Source organism: Poeciliopsis prolifica, unplaced genomic scaffold (assembly GCF_027474105.1).
Source record: "Poeciliopsis prolifica strain line A6 unplaced genomic scaffold, Auburn_PproV2 SCAFFOLD058, whole genome shotgun sequence".
NCBI classification, from domain to species: Eukaryota; Metazoa; Chordata; class Actinopteri; order Cyprinodontiformes; family Poeciliidae; genus Poeciliopsis; species Poeciliopsis prolifica.
This window is the reverse complement of record NW_026562433.1, coordinates 282881-299748: the sequence shown is the minus strand read 5'-3', so window position 1 is coordinate 299748 and position 16868 is coordinate 282881. Positions and strand designations below refer to the sequence as shown.

The 16868-nt window shown below is 38.4% G+C and overlaps 1 protein-coding gene across 1 annotated transcript in view; it reads right to left on the bottom strand.

Moving 5' to 3' along the window:
- Positions 1-9640, bottom strand: part of gal3st3 (galactose-3-O-sulfotransferase 3) — a 30811-nt gene extending 21171 nt beyond the window's left edge. Inside the window, exons 1-2 of the mRNA XM_055060183.1 lie at positions 9376-9640; positions 1021-1084 (exon numbers count right to left, since the gene is read on the bottom strand). Of these exons, the coding sequence (XP_054916158.1) occupies positions 1021-1084; positions 9376-9381 (70 nt within the window). The 5' untranslated portion in view covers positions 9382-9640. The remainder of the gene's footprint in view (positions 1-1020; positions 1085-9375) is intronic.
- Positions 9641-16868: the final 7228 nt, after the last annotated feature.

Genomic DNA, 16868 nt, shown 5'->3' with positions numbered 1-16868 from the left:
TCTTCCATCTGCTGACAAATTCAATCTGACCCAATTATATTTATCTTTTAGTTCTGGAAGTAGTTCACAAGCTCTTTTTATTACCCTCTTTAATATCACTTTTGAGGTAAGAAAAAAATAAATAAATATGCAACTGTTTTTGTTTTAGTATGTATGAAATTAAAATCAGTCAAATTCAAATTCACAAAATTGGTTTGTAAATGACAGACGGTATGCACGTGTTTTTTCACCAGTGTTACACATGAATATGGAACAGTTGCAGTTGAAACCAGATTTTTAACCACACTGCAGAAAGACACACCTTTTTCGAAACGGTGCGACGTTAAATCAGACTAAACATTTTAGGTCACATTTGGGTGATTTTTACTTTCACTGTCCTTCCAATTCACAAGTTAACGTACATTAAAATTACAATTAGATGTACAATAAATTGTTTCAGAAATGATTACGATAGATAATAATAATTATTTTGAGACGATTTTCAAGTGATGTTTACAGTACATAGATAATGGCAGTTCGCCCTCTCAAAGATGCATTTTGTAAAAAACACCTAACACTGGAACTGGAAGATATTTTTTAAATATCAACAAAAAGGACAAACAAAACGTGAAAAAAACAACTTACAGCAAAAACCAAAAATAAAATGGATTATCGTGTCTCTGATCAAAAAATGTTAATCATTTCAATAATAATGAGCAAGCTCATTTTAAGTTATCATTACAAATTAACTGATTAATTGCTGACCACGACAATTACAATGCGTTTACACAATTTTCTACCAGAATAATATGAAACAACTGAGTTAAATGGATGGAGGTACACCAAATATCTCAATCACAACACTTCCTTGTGTGACATCATAAAGAAATAAATTTAAAAATTGAATCATGCATGATACCGGAAAGAGAACTATGAACTCCACTCTTCATCCTTGGGTATCATTTTCAGATATGTAAATGTGCCCCGTTCATCGACTCAAACTATTAAATGTACAATGACGGAAATATCCAGGTATCATACCGTTCAGGAAGGAGATGTGTTCCGTGTCCCAGAGGAAAACATATTTTGGTGTGCGCATCAATCCCTAGAACAAAAAGCAAAAGTCTCTGTTAGGATGTTGGCCAAAGCTGCAGAAGAGAGCATCATTACCCGCTCGACTTCTTTGTGGCTGTGGGCTGAAGAGCTGCTCAACCACAAAGAAGCCAAAACTTAAAAAAACTGGTTAGAGGCATTGAAATACATTCAAAGAAAAATACTTTGATTTTAGTCTGATGAAACTGAAGCTTAAGTGTTTGGCTGTAATAACAGAAAGTTTGAAACAGCATCCAGCTAGTGGCAAAACAGATGGCATAATCTGTAACCTTTCCCCAAGACATCAGCAAGGCAGATAAAGCTCAGGCACAAATACGTTTTCCAAATGGACAATGGTCATAAGCATACCACTAAATTAGTTGCAAAGGGGCTAAAGGACAACAAAAACAATGTCTTGGACTCTGATCTCAATCCCCTGGAAAATGTAGGGGAAGATTTGAAGAGTTCGTGTGAAGCAAGGTGGCCTACAAACCTACAAACTGGACTCGGTTACACCAGCTCTGTCAGGAGGAAACAAAACACTTAACCCAAGCCAAACAGTCCACAGGCAATACTACCAAAAATATTCTCTTTGATTTAACATCAGAGTATATATATATAAAAAAAGGCTACCTGTCTATTAGCAGATTTCAACTGCAACCCCCACATCTTCTCAAACTTTCTCGTTTATTAGGAAAGAATGAGTTTAATTTCCCAAAAGTCTATTTAATCATGGAGGCTTTTTATTACCATCAGGAGCTACCCACAGTCAGGAAGATGGAGCTGACCGGCCGCTGCAGTCATAACCGGTGGCTCGTGATGAGACGTGTGCACACAGGCAGCTTCCTCTCAATCCACGGAGGACAGAAAAAGACATCACTCACCATCTGTGCTCCAGTAAGACTGTCTCTTTATTTTCTGTGTGCAGGCTTTCACGTGAGGCTCAGCTTTGTTTTGAAAGCACATTTGACCTCCAAAAAGAAGAGAGAGAGAAAGAAAAAAGATGCTGGCCTTCTTTCACCCCCAAATCCTTAACTGGAGGATTTCTTCTTTTTTTTTCCTTTTAATTTTTTGTTGCTCATCACTTCTCATCAGTGGAAGTCCAACTTTCATCTTGCTTGCCTTGGCAGGTTAAATAACAAATCAAAGTGGATTAAAGAAGTCAATTTGGAAAAAGGAAAAAAAAAAGAGCAGATTATCTGAGGTTTTTTGTAACTGTGGTTTGTAGGATTTGTAGCTTCACTTGCGGTCAGTTCTGTGGTTAAAACAAGCACTTTTTGGGGTGGGAGAGGGGAGATTTCTTCCTAATTAAACTCATTTTGAAGTCACAGGATTTTCACTGATTTTTTCAAAAAATTAATACTCACATTTGCCCCATCTGACCTTAAAAGCCCCAAAACTACAACTTTAAAGCCGCATCCGTAAACAGTTCCACTGGGACTTTGATGAATGGAAGGCCCTTGACTATATGCTATCCTCCTATCTGACCGGGCTTGTTCTCGGCGAGGCGGTAAGCACTGCAGTCTGGCTCTGAGCCCTTAAAACTCAGATCTTCAGGGTCACTGTGCTCCATGCAGCACACAGGACTGTATGTCTTTGTCTACTACTGTATAAATAAACAGTTTTCTCGGAGAGCTGGCCTTTAAAGGGCACCTAGAGTCTGATAACGTCTCACACCAGCAGCGTGGAGCGGGAACCAATTCATTTTTTTTTATGACATTTGGTGTGCTTTTGTGTCTGGACGTTTTTTTGTAGCCTTGTGTTCAAATGTTGATGGGAAGACCATAAACACAAACCAGCAAAAATGTTTATGAACTGCCAGTCTGCCGAGCTTATGACACGAACGAGTTGAAACGCTCCAAAGAATGTTTGTAAACGACTTAATGGAGAAACGTTGTGATGACGTGTTGTAGGCGGAGTGTCGGAAAAGAGGAGGAGCTTCTTAAAGAGACAGAGGCCCAATTTCAAGGTGTCAAACTGAGAAGTTGAATTTCGCTTAATTCTCAAAACTCAATATCTTACTAAGTATTTTCTCTGGTTTAAAGACTAAAACAAAACAAACTTTTCAGATAGAAAAAGAAGTTTGTTTTCAGTAAATAATTCCTTAAAATTGTTTAAAAAAAATGAAAAAAAACTTACTTACTGTACAGATTAATTCCCATTTAATTTTTCCCACGTTACAAGTGAAATAATATTAAGGATTTATTGATTTAAAACAGTCTCTCAAGATTTGTCTTATTTCAAATGTAGTTGGATATTTGCACTAGAATCTAGATCAAAAATATTAAGCAAAATGTGACATAGTTCCCTAATTGTGCTATAAAATGGAAAAAACATAAAACTGTCCCTCAAATTAGATATTATCTAAAGCTTATTCTGTATTTTATCTCAAGCTTGAGTCTAAACAGCCTTTAAATATGGCAGTAAATGTTCAGGCTGGTAGTAATTCTTGCTTTTCTGTTTCAAATAAAAGCACTCCACACTCATTTGTTTAAAATTTCTGCAATATTATTGGGATAGAGAAAAACAATGGCATTTTTTACTCAAGGCTAACTGCTCGATCTCCTTGTTTCCAAATGTATTTCCGTTTCAACTGTCTAAACAGAGAATTAATGTCTACATTTTCAAGGACTTCCAAATAACATGCAGATGCAAGAAAAGTTTCCTTCAGCTATTTTTATTTAATTGCTTTTTTTATTTATTTTTTTGCTAACCTGAAGTCGCAGTGATGCAGACAGGCTAAGAGATAAACCAGACTGACCGGAGAAGCAGTGGACTAGTTGAGGAGGTGGAAAAAAAGACACACAAAAATCAACCTAAATAGATAAATCTGGTCAGCTAAGGTGGAAAAATCCTCACCGGAAAAGACAAGAAAACTAGTACAGCGTTTTATTTATCGCAGATTGTTCTCTGATACCGCTGCTTATCTATGTTACACACGATGTGGAACGTTCCTCGGAGCAAATCCATCTGTATCTGTTTAATCCTTACACAGTCACAGGTGCTTCCCTACAGTGTTCAATAGGCCATCACCAGGCGGCACAGAGATAAACAATAAATGCACTCAGAATCAAAAGCTGCATAGTTTCAGACAACCTGGAGAAACAACACATGCATGTGGGAAACATGCAATCATGCATCTTTATTCTGCTTAAGTGAAAGTACTGACAAATGTACCAACATGCAAACAAGATCTAAACATAACGACATAAAAGGGATATAAAAGACATTTACATGTAAATGTCAAGAGAGGAGAACATGGCGATCTCACCTCATGAACTTAAAGATGAAAGACTCTTTTGAACGTTTCACTGTCCCGGTTTAATTCATCTAAAATTGAAGATGTCACTTCAGCAAATAATGACATCAATGACAAGCAGGCCTCGATCAGTTCAGATGTGTGATGTATTTTGACTATTTACAGGTCAATAGAAACTAATTATCAGTTTTACCCCAGCAGTGTCCACTGAAGCCTCCAGGATGTAAAGCTTTACAATTCCAGATGAAAATAAAAACAATACCTGTGCAAGAGCAGGCTGTGATACTCTCTGAGCTAAAATTTGTTTCGCTTGTTTTTTTCTCAGCCAAGACAATTTCATTCATTACATTTTTGTCTTTGAAAGCTGCTGAAGTTTCTCACTGAGGACAAAGAGAATTTACAATTTTTGAATTCCCGGGCATAGGTGATGTTTGTATTATTGTTTTCTTTTTTTTCCCTTGAAATCTGCTTAAATTTCCACTGAGGATATAAATATTTGTTTGTTTTTTTTCTTGTGTTTTCTGCTTTGCAGGCTACTTAAAAAAAATTGCTAAAGAGAGCTACACTTTTTTTTTTATTTATATTGATATATTTTCCCCTCTAAAATGTCGTCTTTGCCTTTTCACCTCTCCTGTTTTCTCTTTCATCCACTCATTTACAATTTTCTTTCTATTTTTTTCCTTCCAACTCTTTGGAAAGTGACAAGGAGCGAAGGGAGTCTGGTGGGCGGCCACTCTGAGTCAGCTTCTCTCCTATTGGTCAAGATTCAAGATTTAAGTTGTGAAAGTTATTTTTTTGTTGTTTATTTGATGCAATATTTGCCAGAAATGTATTGCAGAAAATAACTTATTCTGGAAAAAGACTGAGCATGAACAGATGAGGGAGAAAGAGGGAATGGAGGCAGGAGGGAAGAAAGAAGCATCAAAATGATTAAATATGCAACAAACAGTTGGAGGAAAAAAGAAACAAAAAGCAAAGCAAACAGCTTAGCGGTGCCATCTCAGCAAACACAGAGATGATCTGAGCAATTTAACTGCTTACGACTATTATTTGGACAAAGCTGTTGCTATGGAGAGAGATGCAGCTCAGAAGACCAAGAACTGACAGAGAAAAGAGAGCCATAGATGAAGCTACGATGTCCATCAGGGAAGAAGATATAAAAAGCAACAGAAAGAAATGTCTTCAGCTACATGTGATAAGATATATCGTTAGTCTGACAAGTACTACTATGTATTCCTGAATAGTTTTCCCTTCTTACTTGGGGTGTAGCGATACAATAATCTCACAATACAATACACCATATTCTGATCACGATGCAATAATTTGATCCACTTTTACGATTTTCTGAAAGATTTTAAAAGGACAGAGTGATTTTAGTGACATTTTGTGTTCCATAGACTTGGATTTAATTAACTGAAAACTGATTAAAAATTACACAATACCTGACTCCGATTGGACAGAGTCTAACAGTCCACAGCTGGACAAAATGAATCAAAGATGCAGTGAGAAAATCAGTTTCTGTCATTTAATTCATGTGGATCTTACATAAAACTCAAAGACTCAATAGGAATCCAGGAACTGAGAGGGGAGACTATCAGCCTCTGTGGACTCTCAATATGCAAATGGGAGTTTTGCTGCTACGTCGTCACAAACCAGACATGTTAAAAAGACGGTTTAAGCCTATGGACCCCCATGGCTTAAATAATCGAAAATCAATAAATATCGCAGAACCGACATAATTATACAGACCTACTGCTTACATGTATGTTTTCCCTTTAAGCTCTGAGTTATTTGGTGGAAGAGATGAAGCAGAGAAAACCAAGCAGGTGAAGAGACAAGAGAGAGCAGCTAGAATAGCAACTCAGAAGGAGAGTGCGTGAATCCTCCTCATGTGAAGCATGTATTTCAAAAAGTGAATCTCAGCCTCTCAGCACCATATAATGTCATAGTGCTGCTGGTTACCATAAAGATATGACAAACTGAGAATTCACACCAGATAACAGGAGAAATCATAACATTTTATCACATAAATTAGAAAATGAGGACTGTCATCAAGTGGTTTGCTTGACTTTTAAGCACTGATTTATTTTTATTTATTTTTTTAATAACTGTGAGCATAAACTGCATACTGTTGACAATCATCAGTGACAAAGATCAGGCGGTCAGTGGTAGAATACTAACAAGTATTTTAGTAACAGATTATTCTGACGATTTACTAGTTAATCATGTAAAAACAAATGGCACAATACAGATTTTTTTTGTCTAAGCACGTAAGCCTTTAGAAATATAACAAAATATTTAAATGAGTAAGTGGTCCAATTTCTTTTTTAAATAAGAAATTAAAAAGTTTGAAGTTAAAGTTAATTGAAAATCGTTATTCCTTTAGTGAACATTTGATTATTTGCGGCAAAGGATGTGTCTGCTAAAACTATGCTACCTGCGGAGTTTTGACCAAATATAGTGGCCTGCTCATTTGCACAGTTTTAGCATTTTGTTGTTATATTCCAGTTAACGATTAATCAGTTTACTGTTAATTAGTTGGCGATTATTTCAACAATCGATTAATCACGATTAATTTGATTAATCGTTCTAGCCTTAAATGTTTTCTCTTCTTTTTTTATATATTAATGAAACTTTCTTATGAAACCAGTTGTGGCAGAAAATCAAAGCAGTTTTAATCTAGAAATGATCCAGATGTGAGCAGTAATGGCTTCTTCAGAGTGCTCAAAATCAGAACACCTTGGTTCACATGGCCTGCATTACAACAAAACGAGCATTTGTTAAATGTGATTATAAAATAATAAGTGGCTGACGGACTCTGAAAATAAGTGTCATTCATTTATATCTACTATTCTGAAATAGGAATAGATTTCTGAATATGATGAATAAAAGAATCCCCTCTTTCTCGCTGAGGACGGAGTTTATTGATTGTTGAGCTGGTGACGCGAAGCCGAACACTCAGGGAGCATTTCACCGGTCCAGAGAAGAAATAGGATGAGAACCGGCAGAAAAAAAGGCAAATATCACACCGTGAGTAAAGAAGCCGAAGATGAAAGACAGAGATATCTCAGAAAACAGGTACTGATCCAAATTCACAATGGAAGCCTCCACAAATCCGGACCAAAGTTCCTGTTGTGATGTTTTATGGAGGCTGGAAGGATTTCTGGAAGTCAGCGGGAAGTTTCAAGAAAAGCACACAGGTTGGGTGGAGTGTGTCACTTATATAGAGCTTTTGTAATGTGTCAGATCTTAGAGGTTTTTTAAAACCTGCGTGGGCACAGACTAAAGCAGCATTTTGTCTTTTGTGCTTTTTTTGAACTGATGGCATTACTGTCTTTGTCAACAGGCACCAGGCTTCAATTTGCTGTTTTTATCCAACCAACAATAACAAAAAAATCCTCATCAAAGAGAGATAAATGAGAGAAATAAATAGATTTTCTGTCTGACTCCCAGAACTTGGGTCTATTTTAGGAATACTCAACTAAGAAATCATAAAGTCTATTTATTTATTCACATTTAGTATCTGGATGTGGTTCTAAATAATTGGTTTAATTGGTTGGTACAATTTATAACTGATTTCTATAATTCCATAAATCACAGAACTTGCTGATTTAAGACATTTCAAGCAAACTAATAAAACTTGTTATTCGTTTAGAACTTAAAGATGCAACTACCGGTATGTTTTTTTTTTTTTTTTTTTTTTTTTTTTAGAAAACATGTCTAGATCTGACTAAAACACAGCTTGGTGATAAGCTTTGGCTTTTCACATGAAGATTTTACAAATTAAAAAGATTTTAAGAAAAAAACCTGCTGAAGTTGCTGTGTGTTTGTGTGGGCTGTTGACATCACAAAAGGCAGAAAAAGAGGCGTTCTGGCATTGTGTGTTTGAGTTGGCTTAGACTGCACGCTATTGGTGGTTTTTCTAAACTTTAACTGGTACAAATCTGTTGATAAACCTGTGAACGTTTCAAATTTCATCTCTCGTGGTCTTTGACACTGAAATGCATGTTCAAAAACCACCTCCATGTGCTTTCTTGCTGACAATTTGCAGTCTTCAACTCAGGCAGCATTCTCAGATACGGCCAGTTCGTTTTGCTGCGCCACACATAAAGGCCACTGAAGGGTGGATTTGATTAAAAACAGCCAACATAAAGAGAAAAGAAACAATAAAAATACAACTGGACAAAGTAAAATAATAAATAAACTTGTCACCAGCTTCCTTTTACCTCATGTGACGTCACCAGAAAGATTTGCTTGTGTGAATTAAGGATTCATCACAATGATAATTGACAACAAAACAGCAAAAATAAATTTCACATGCTATTCTAAAATAGATTTTTACATTGATATCTGGGTACAGGCTTTAATTCGCTGACATCCAGGAGAGAAGATGGAAAGTCAAGCTACATCTACACATAAACCCATCAACTAATGGAAAGTTTTCACATGTGCACAATGGAAAATATTGAACAGTGGGAGCAGGGCAATAAACAATTTCTTCTTAATTGTCCTCTGGGTGCAAAGCTGGTCTTTTCCCATAATTTCTTCTTTTTGCAAGGGGGTTTCTGGTGGATTTCATGTTTGAACACAAAGTGTTTAAACACTGAGGAGGAGCTTTTTCATATATCATCATATAATTATTATGAAGGAGACAGTCACCTCCTATGTTGCAGGACAAAACAAACATTCAAATTCCCCTCCGGAGGTCTCACTCCACCAAATCTGGGACACGCCAAATTGGGATTATTCTTTAGGGTGAAAATCACTCCGCCGCCAATCTCAGGCAAATGACACACATGTCCTCTGGAGGGAGCGGAGGGGAGGGGAGAGTCGGCTCGGATCCACGAATCCGCTCGTATTCAAACTGCCCTCAGTCGAGTGAAGTGTCCCGTTTAAAAAGCTAAATGAAACAAAAAGACAAACAAAAACAGAGCAACACCTCCGATGAAGGACCCTTCATGTACATCACACCGAGTCCCGTTACTACAGCAGCCATGGGGGGCAGAGATGCTGTCATTACACAATGGGAGCGAACCGTCACCCACCTTCATCCCGCGCGGCGGCGTTCACACACAACGGCCGTGCGGCGGTGATTTCTCCCGCCGGTGCTGGACGTCCCTCCTCGCCGCTCCTCCGCTCCGCTCCGTCCCCCGGCTGGCTTCACGTGGCACGGCAGCCTCCGGTGCTCCCCCTCGCGCTCTGCCTCATGCGCGTCCCGGCGGTCTGGCTGTTGTTGCGGGGTGTCTCGGCTTCTGACTCCACGCAGCGGTTGCCTCCCTCTGACTGAGGTGCGCGTGGATGTCCCTCCGTCGTAAAGTAGCCAATGCGCGCGCGCTGGCGCTTGTGACGCACAAGTGAGTGGCGTCCCGGTTGGCACGCGCGCTTGCACGTTCATAATAAAGCAGAGGCAGAAAAAGCGCATTAATACGTGAGGGAGAGCGAGGGAATATTAATCTAGTCGGAGGCGTAACGTGTTAAAACCGAGCAAAAGTAAAAAGAAAGAGCTCACATCGCAACTCAGGTTGTAATAAAGGATGTTTATTCAAAATAAGGGCCACTTGTGGTGTAATAACCGCTTTATTATTATTATTATTATTATTATTATTATTATTATTATTATTATTATTATTATTATTATTATTATTATTATTATTATTATTATTATTCCATGTTTTGCATATTTGACTGTGTGATTGAAAATAGTACGTTTGGTTTGTGTGCAGTTTGTGTGCAGTGGAGTGAATTTTAGTTTGTTTAATTGTCTAGTTGTTTTATGTTTAAAGACAGACACACTGGAAATGGTGCACAAAGATTATATTCAACAGTCAGCCCGTGCTTCAATGTATTTTTATCCATTAAGAAAAAAAAAGTAGTCATCTCAAAAAAAAGTTCTTAAATAAGAGTATAAAGATGAATAATTACAAAATAACACTGTTAGGCAGAATAAACATCTTTTCTCAACAAAAAGTTACTAAATCAAGAGTTAAAGTAGTGTACACGTCAGATCGGGGTAAAGTATGCAGTGAACAATATCTACTGTTTCACTGTATATCCACTTGACCTCCACAAAGCAGGCTCAGCAGGTAGAGAGTAACATCAACATTTACCACACACCTTGTGTACATACAAGACATCTCACTTTAACATAAACGGTAGACGTGTTTCTGCTGCGGGTTTTCTTGGGGTTAAAACATCCATCCATCAGCTTTCTTCCCTAGCGAGGTAAGAGGGCTTCTGTTCCTACCTCCAGCAGCCAACGAGCAAGAGGGGCCGGGGGTTATACACCCTGGACGGGTCGCCAGTCCATCACAGGGCAACACAGAGACACACGGGACAAAGAATCATGCACGCACAAATCCACACCTAAGGAGGATTTAGAGAGATCAAGGTTTTACTGTTTTTGAGTTTTAAAGAGTCATATGGCATATCTGGAAATCTCGATTCAGTTTAAGGAAATGCTAATCAAAAGGCTTTAAGTGTGCCCCATTTGTCATCACAAAAGGCTCGTTGAGGTCAGCTTGGTCGCCTTCTCTGCACTGACAAATGTTTGGTGTGAACATACATGAGCACAGAGAGACATTTAGGAACTGATATGTGAGTGATTCAAGGCAATGCTTGTTGCTGTAGTTAATCTCTGAAGGTTGTGCAGACAGGAAATGCCGCATTGTTGCACAGATATTATGTTTGGTTCAGAGGAGCTGGAGGACTTTGTTGCCCCTGTGGTGCAGCCAGTCAAGGGATTTTCTCTGCAAAGACAAACGCTCCGATTTTAAATCTCTTCCTGCCTGAACAACATGGCTTATTCCTGCACGTGTTGTACTTGTACTAACTTGGATCGTGAAACACCAACAGTACTTGACAAATCTTCTCGGGCACCAATCACGGCCGCTTGGAGATGCATTTATATACAACATGAGTTCAAATATTTATGCTAATGCGTCAGTATGTGAGTCGATGGGTTGGCAGCTGCGTGTGAACTAGAAAAATGTTAAGATCTGCGAGGATCCCGGAGCTGCAAAACGTGTAACAAGACATTTCATTTATCTCAACACTTGAATAGACAATAAACTCCTGATTAAAGCTCAAAACATGTCAACAGTTCAATCAAAGCATTTCTGAAAAATGTAGGGCAGTGTTTTATGTGTGCGTGCGTGTGTGTGTTTATGAAGCGGTTTTCTCGCAGGGCTTTAGGAAGGATCCCAGGAAAGTGGTTGGATCATACATTCTGCATGTCGCCCTTGTTTTCACAGCATACACAATAAATATTAGAAATAGTGCTTATTAGAAGCCGGAGTCTCCGTCGTAAACAAATGATCTAATATTCAGTTAGAAAAGTCTTTAAGTTGAATTGTATGTCCTCTGAACAGTAGAGAAGTGAAAGCAGAAGCTTGTTTAAATGTGCAGACAAATATTCAAATTTTAAGCAAAAATTGGGGTGTTTTGTAATTCACAAGCCCTGAGAATGAAGCCTCCATGCATTATTCGAACCCTTTGTGTAGTAAAAGACTGCTTAGGATAGCTGAAGATATCCAACCAAACAAACAACAACCCTTTATTTTTAGCCTCGTAACTGAGATAAATGGCTGAACATATGCAGGTTTAAATATGGAGGTGGATTAAAGAGTTTGTCTGATACTTAAAATAAATATTTATTTTTATTTTATTTATTTTTTCATATTTTGTGTCATTACAGTTAAAAGCACATATTGAATTGGGATTTCAATAAGGACGCACAAATCTGAAAATTTGAGCTAATATTAATGTCCGATATCAATATTACGGTGGTAGTCAATAACTAATACCGATGCCTTATTTCTCTACACTTTCAACACCACAAAAAAATGACCTCACAGCTGATATCGTGCATCCAAATCCAATGCAGCGATCGTTCAACCTTAAACATGCAGGCAGAGCTCCAACAAAATGGGTTCGGTCAAACCATATTCATTCGTTTAAGTGGTTTAGTAAAAGGCAAAACCTAAATTCAATTGAGAATCTGTGGCATGAAGTATTCAAGCACTTCATTCTCAGTCACTCCTTGCCGGTTCCTCTTGTCCACTCTTGTTGCTTCTCGTCATCCATTGTACTCCTGGTTCTCATTGTTGGGTTTTTTTAATAGTTTTTGATTATTTTGTTTCACCCTGGCTCTCTGTGACTTTTGTAAGTTCTGTTGATTTTTTTTTTTTTTTTTACATTAAAACTTAGTTAAAGTTCAAGATTAATTTATATATGCAAGGCAGGTAGATCAAAAACAAAAGTTGGTTGATGAGGTTGAAGACAAGGGTTTCCCTCAGTGTACTATAAGCCTGGCGGGTTACCAGGCTTTACTTGTGCCCTCACCAGGCAAAACATTGCTTATTTATTTAAGTCCTTTTAAAATATTTGCATTTTTTTTCAGACTTTATAGTGGGTGTTCAAATTTTTCTATAATACATCATTATCAAGGGGTATTTTCAAATTTCCTGTCAACTTTAAAGATTTTTTTTAACTCAAACTTCAGTTTGAGTTAAAAAGTGTTACAAGGTTTTCAGTGGAAAACCTTGTAACACTTCATTCGTAAAATCCAAAACCCCGACAGAACACATGGAAGTTTGTGATCGTGGCAAAATCTGAAAATCGATATCGGAACCGTTTTTTTGGGCGGCGGGGTTATTTGTTCATTTTAAAATTTTCCCGCAGAGTTCTTAAAAACACCTGCATTGGGTTTTCTTTAAAATGGAATCCGTTAAGAATCCCACAGGTCTATACAACATGCGATACTAATTTACTCTCCCTCTTAATGCCTTCCTTCCTGGGAGTCCCACAGAGATTGAACCCTGGAAGATGATTTCTTTTCATCATGCTTTTCTTCACTCATTGCCTTCATTTTCTTTTCTTTTTTTACCCTGATTAACATTTTTAAAACTACCAGGTATAGTTGGGTTCCTCCAGTGCCCTGCTGATGTGCAAACATGCCAGAATGATTGAGGAATGATGTGTGCTGCAATGATTTATTGAGCTGTTGTGTTTGGAGCTGCACGCCGGTGCTGCAGCGTTATTGGCTCCTCTGTATGGGTTATTATTCTTGGAAAGAACATTAGTCTTTTATGAGGCTGCACTGTCTTTTCTTCCTATTGATCCTCTCTGTGATGAAGTGTAGAGTTTGTCCACTGCTTGTTAAACACCCTGCTGCTATTACCATATTACATTTATGATTTTTTAATTTTTTTAGACTGTTTGTTGCTCAGCAATAATGCACGACACCTCTTTGCTAAATGGGCAAATTTAGCTGAATGGGCCGGTTTTTGATCGATTGGAGGACTTACTGTCTGATTTGATGAAAGAGATTTATTATCGACAAGATTAGGCAGTATATTCCAACATTGGGTTTCATAAGACTGGACTGTGAAGGGGTGTCAAACTCATTTTCATTTTTGGTCATTTCAAGATAATAAATGTTCTCCAAGAGCTCTTAACCCTTAACCCCTTAAAAATATGAATAAATACTCGATGAGTACTTCTTAACGGCCCTGTTTTCCTCTGGTCAACAAAAGTGCCATTCAGGAATTGTTTTTTGTGTGTGCTCTGTAATACAGCTCAAACTTGTAAAGCAGCCAGTAATTCCAAGTTCCAATTTTCTCACGTTGAGTGTGTTAGAGCACAAACCAAAATGCAGAGAGGAGTTGGGAGCACAGCTCATGTTGTAGTTTTAACATAAAAAATGATGAGCAAAATTTACAAAAGTCACAGAGAGCCAGGGTGAAACTAAATAATCTAACACGAAAAAAAAAACACTGAGAACCGACAAGGAGTGACTGAGAATGAATTGCTTAATTACTGGGGAGATTGGGGCGTTAACACACCCCAGGTTTGGAGGCCTCAGTTCTTGACGCTGATGTTGCGGGTTCGACTCCCGATCCTGGCGACCTTTGCCACATGGCGACCTTTGCCGCATGTCTTCCCCCTCTCCTCGCCCTCTTTCCCGTCTGCCTACTGTCAAAAATACTAGCCACGAGCGGTGCAAAAACTCTTCGGATTAAAAGAAAATTTATGGGGAGATAGAATGCTGAACAAATGACCTGGGCTGATGAGCTAGTGGGTTGCGGAACTGAGTGCATTGAGCAGGAGGCAGACTGAAGCGAGAGAGAGAGAGAAAGTGAGAAACATTATAACTGAAGTAACAAATAAACAAATAATCATAACTAGAAGCCCTGAGAATAACCGAAGTAAAGGTAAAGTGGAACAGGACAGCGGTAACCAAAATAAGAAACTGACAAAATAATAATGAAACCAGAATGAAATGAAAAACCAAAACAACTCAACAACCTGGGATTCTAAAACCTTTTTTCATATCTGAGCACCCCGGGCCCTCCAAATGTCTGTGCACACCACTGCTTCTTAAAGTCAAATAACATTGAACAGCTTTTCACACTGAAGTAACTTGCCAGTGTACAGATGAAAGCTGCTTTGATTTGATTGATGAAATATTAGTTAAGCACACAACTGTCATCTTACAGGTAACAAAAATCTTTGACAGGGACTCTGTCTCCTGTGCAGCGGTGGGGGTGTGCTGTGCTGATGCCAGAAGCGTCAGCGCAGCACAGAACCTTGACATGGTTCACTTCATCTTCCATTCGAGTCATCCCAGTGCAATCAGCAGGCATGAAGAGCACTCTGACTGGGCGGGGACATTAATTTGACCTCTGCACGGACCCCATGCTCCAGAGGGCAGCATGCCTGCCCTCTGAAGCTGAATAATTTAGTGTCATGAGGTCTGCGGGAGCTGATGTCAGTAAAATGGGACAGAGGTCAGCTGAGCTCGCTGTAATCATTTTCTTATACAGTAGTGATTTGCTAAGAACGAAAGTATTTGCACCCTGGTAAAGAAATCTCTGAGATGAAAAAATGTTTCATTGCAGAAGCATAATCTCACACTGAAAACTTTATAAACTCAAATCCCATTTGCCAACAGGGAAACAATCAGCCTTTGATAACGTTTGACAAGGTTGGAGCACACAAGTTGTAGGCTGCCTCCCTCTTACATGCCATTTTAGATCTAACTTCTCTATAGGATTGATTTCAATGTTTTAAGACGGCCACCCCCAAGCATCTTTGCTGTTCTTGACTAATTTGCCAATTTGAATCGAGTCATTTTCCTTTCAGATGACCCATTGGAAATAAATATTGTGGATGTGGCTTCAACATTTCCAGACGATGTTCTTTGCGTATCATGATCTCAATTTGCAAAATTGACGGTATAGGGTGAAATGGACTTTTCTGAGCTTTACATCATGTTATAATGTTGTTCCCTAGAGTACTGCTTTCATGGATTTCCCGTGGGAACCATTCGGCTGTGCCAAACACCTTTGCTCCTCCTCAGAGCTGCAGGTTCTGAGAGCAGCCCTCACCCGCGACTCCCCCATTCAGCTCCTTCAGACTAGCCAGCAGCAATTAACAGACATCTGGTGAAACTGTGCATCTGCTGAGCACATTACGCAAACTACTTCTCAGTAAAACATTGAAACATTGTTAAAGAGTGAATAGGGGATCACTGATTTAATGGCTTCCTGAAGCAGAAAGAGCAGAATTTTTTAAAGGGACATATGTCCAATTTCAAGACGTTAAATTACAAAATAACGTTTCTTTTTAAGTCATATTTAAGATTTTTATATATGGAGCATTTTTATAACAATTTACGGTAACGTAGTTACTTGATTATCCTGTAAAACGAGATTATATACCTGGTAAATACATAATATTGCCCCTACAGACCCTTTGTAATACGTCACTTAATCGTTCGAGGTGCCATGACGGATGTCGGTAGTGGGGGACGGGAGTATTGAACAGGGTGGCTGAAATTGTTTCCCAAAGTTGTTTTTGTCAGTTTTTTCATGACTTCTGTTTGTTCGAATCAAGCTAACTTGTCTCTGAACATAACACACCTGTGGCCATTTTTAAAGTTAAATTAACTAAATGAAAAAGATATTACAAACATCTGGGGGTTTTTGACTAGTCTTAAATGAGCGCGTTGACTGTTTTGACGTCAGCCATGATGGCGGAGTTTTGAAGAGTGTTAGGGTTAACACCTGTTAAACATACATTAACAAGACAGAAAAGACAAAAGAGTTAGATTCTTTTTCACTCGCGAGGAGAACGGACAGAGATGTGCTTCAGTTACAATCTCCTACCGCTCTGAAGCATATTTTGTCTGCTCCTCTCTTTTTTATTATTTCTAGGATCCCTAATCACAAGGACGCTGTAGCTCTAAAGGGAGGGGGCAAACAGCTACAGCGTCAAATGTTATTCACTAACTAACACACAATCATTCTGTACTAGATAATCTCCTTCCAGGCACAAAGATTAATAAAATATGTAGTGATCTTAGCAATGATGGTTTTATTGGAGGCCAGCAACTCAACCGAAGCAGAGCTCTTCACCAAGAGGTAAACCTGCAGGAAGATTGTTGTCTCTGCTCTCTGTCAGTGAGGCCTTCTGAGAAAGAAATCAGAGCAAATCAACAATACAAGAAACATTCTTAATTCTATAATGAGATTAACTT